Genomic DNA, 1,390 nt, shown 5'->3' on the forward strand with positions numbered 1-1,390 from the left:
TACCTGAACTGATCCCTTACTCTGACCCCTAAACTGCTTCTGAAGGTTATTTAAATAGTCTTTCCATACACTTCCTTAAACCTGATTTCTAGCTGGTCTTTAAACTGGCTACCTAACAATTAACCTAAGTATTCCCCTTTACTGGGTCCTACACTGAGAGTTGACTGGGCCCCTTAGCTTCTTTCTAAATTGACCCCTAACATAAAATCGTTTCCTAAACTGCTCCTAAACCTGCCCCTTAAATCATTTCCTAACCTGGCTCCTCAAGCTGGCCCTCTTGTGTATTTTCCTAATCTTACCCCCCTAAAGTAGTTCTGGCGTCAGGGCCAGTGATGGCTAGGCCTGAAAGTAGAATCATACACACACACACACACACACACACACACACAACATATACGCACCCCTCTGGCCTGACTTCTGACTGTGTGTGACAGTGGCCCCCGCAGTCGTCCCTGCCAGTAGCCAGCAGGTTTCTTCAGCCAACCATGATGAGCGTCACATCAAGGCGCCCAACCCAGCCACAAACACATATTGTCATGCAATGTTAGGTTGCTTACGTCAAAAATCTGCCTGAAATAGTCTGTATGGAGCAACATTAGCTCCTCAGGTCGGTGGGTTATGAGAAATGGCTAATAGCCATATTTCATGAATGGCGTATACAATTTTAAACAACCTGTAGGTTCATCCTGAAATCAAATCAGTATAAAACCACATTACATGATGTAAAAAAGTATTGCCTGTAACCATGTTTTTGAGATAACATTATGCTAAATCAGCCAGTGACCACAGCAGTATTTGTCTTTGCAGCTTTGTATGGTATTGTCTCATGCATGTCTGTTTTGCTCTTTGACTGCAATCTCTGGCCTCTCTTTGCCCGTCAACAGAAGAGCCTCCCGGCCCTGAGGCTGTCTTTGCTGAATAGTCAGCAGTCCCTGACCCAGCCCCCGCAGCAGGGAGTCAAACCAGCACCCGGCGGCAACCCCCCTGCCATCGTAGCTGGGCCAGCTGTCCACATACGCCACCCTAACAGCGTCAGCAGTACTGCGGGTGCCAGTGCACCGCCCGCCGGGACAATCGGACATGCAGCTGGCATGGTATGTATGTAGCGGACCAGCTGGAACAGACTCCAGTGCAGTAACATTACAGTTGCATTAAATAGATGTGTGTATGTGGAAACTGGATCATTGCAGTGCAATACAGCAAATTAAATATGTTACAAGAGCAGTTATTAAAAATGTGTAAATGTGCACAGCGTCTGAGGATGGAGAGGGTAAGAGCTATAGTGGTCAGGCAATAAATGTGACAAATATTTACCCACAATATTCCTACATTCAACAGAGAAGTGCTAGAATGTGATGGATGCAGACCTGCAGGGTGTGTGTGTGTGTGT

General features: G+C 46.4%; 1 protein-coding gene across 2 annotated transcripts in view; it reads left to right on the forward strand.

Moving 5' to 3' along the window:
- The window catches only part of LOC118321071 (transcription initiation factor TFIID subunit 4), an 80,223-nt gene that overhangs the window by 15,938 nt on the left and 62,895 nt on the right, over positions 1 to 1,390 (forward strand). For both annotated transcript variants that reach the window (XM_035652258.1, XM_035652259.1), the window contains one exon: positions 885 to 1,094. In XM_035652258.1, the coding sequence (XP_035508151.1) occupies positions 885 to 1,094 (210 nt within the window). The remainder of the gene's footprint in view (positions 1 to 884; positions 1,095 to 1,390) is intronic.

This window comes from Morone saxatilis, unplaced genomic scaffold, assembly GCF_004916995.1.
Source record: "Morone saxatilis isolate NCDOM2014 unplaced genomic scaffold, NCSU_SB_2.0 Contig11, whole genome shotgun sequence".
In the NCBI taxonomy this organism is placed as follows: Eukaryota; Metazoa; Chordata; class Actinopteri; family Moronidae; genus Morone; species Morone saxatilis.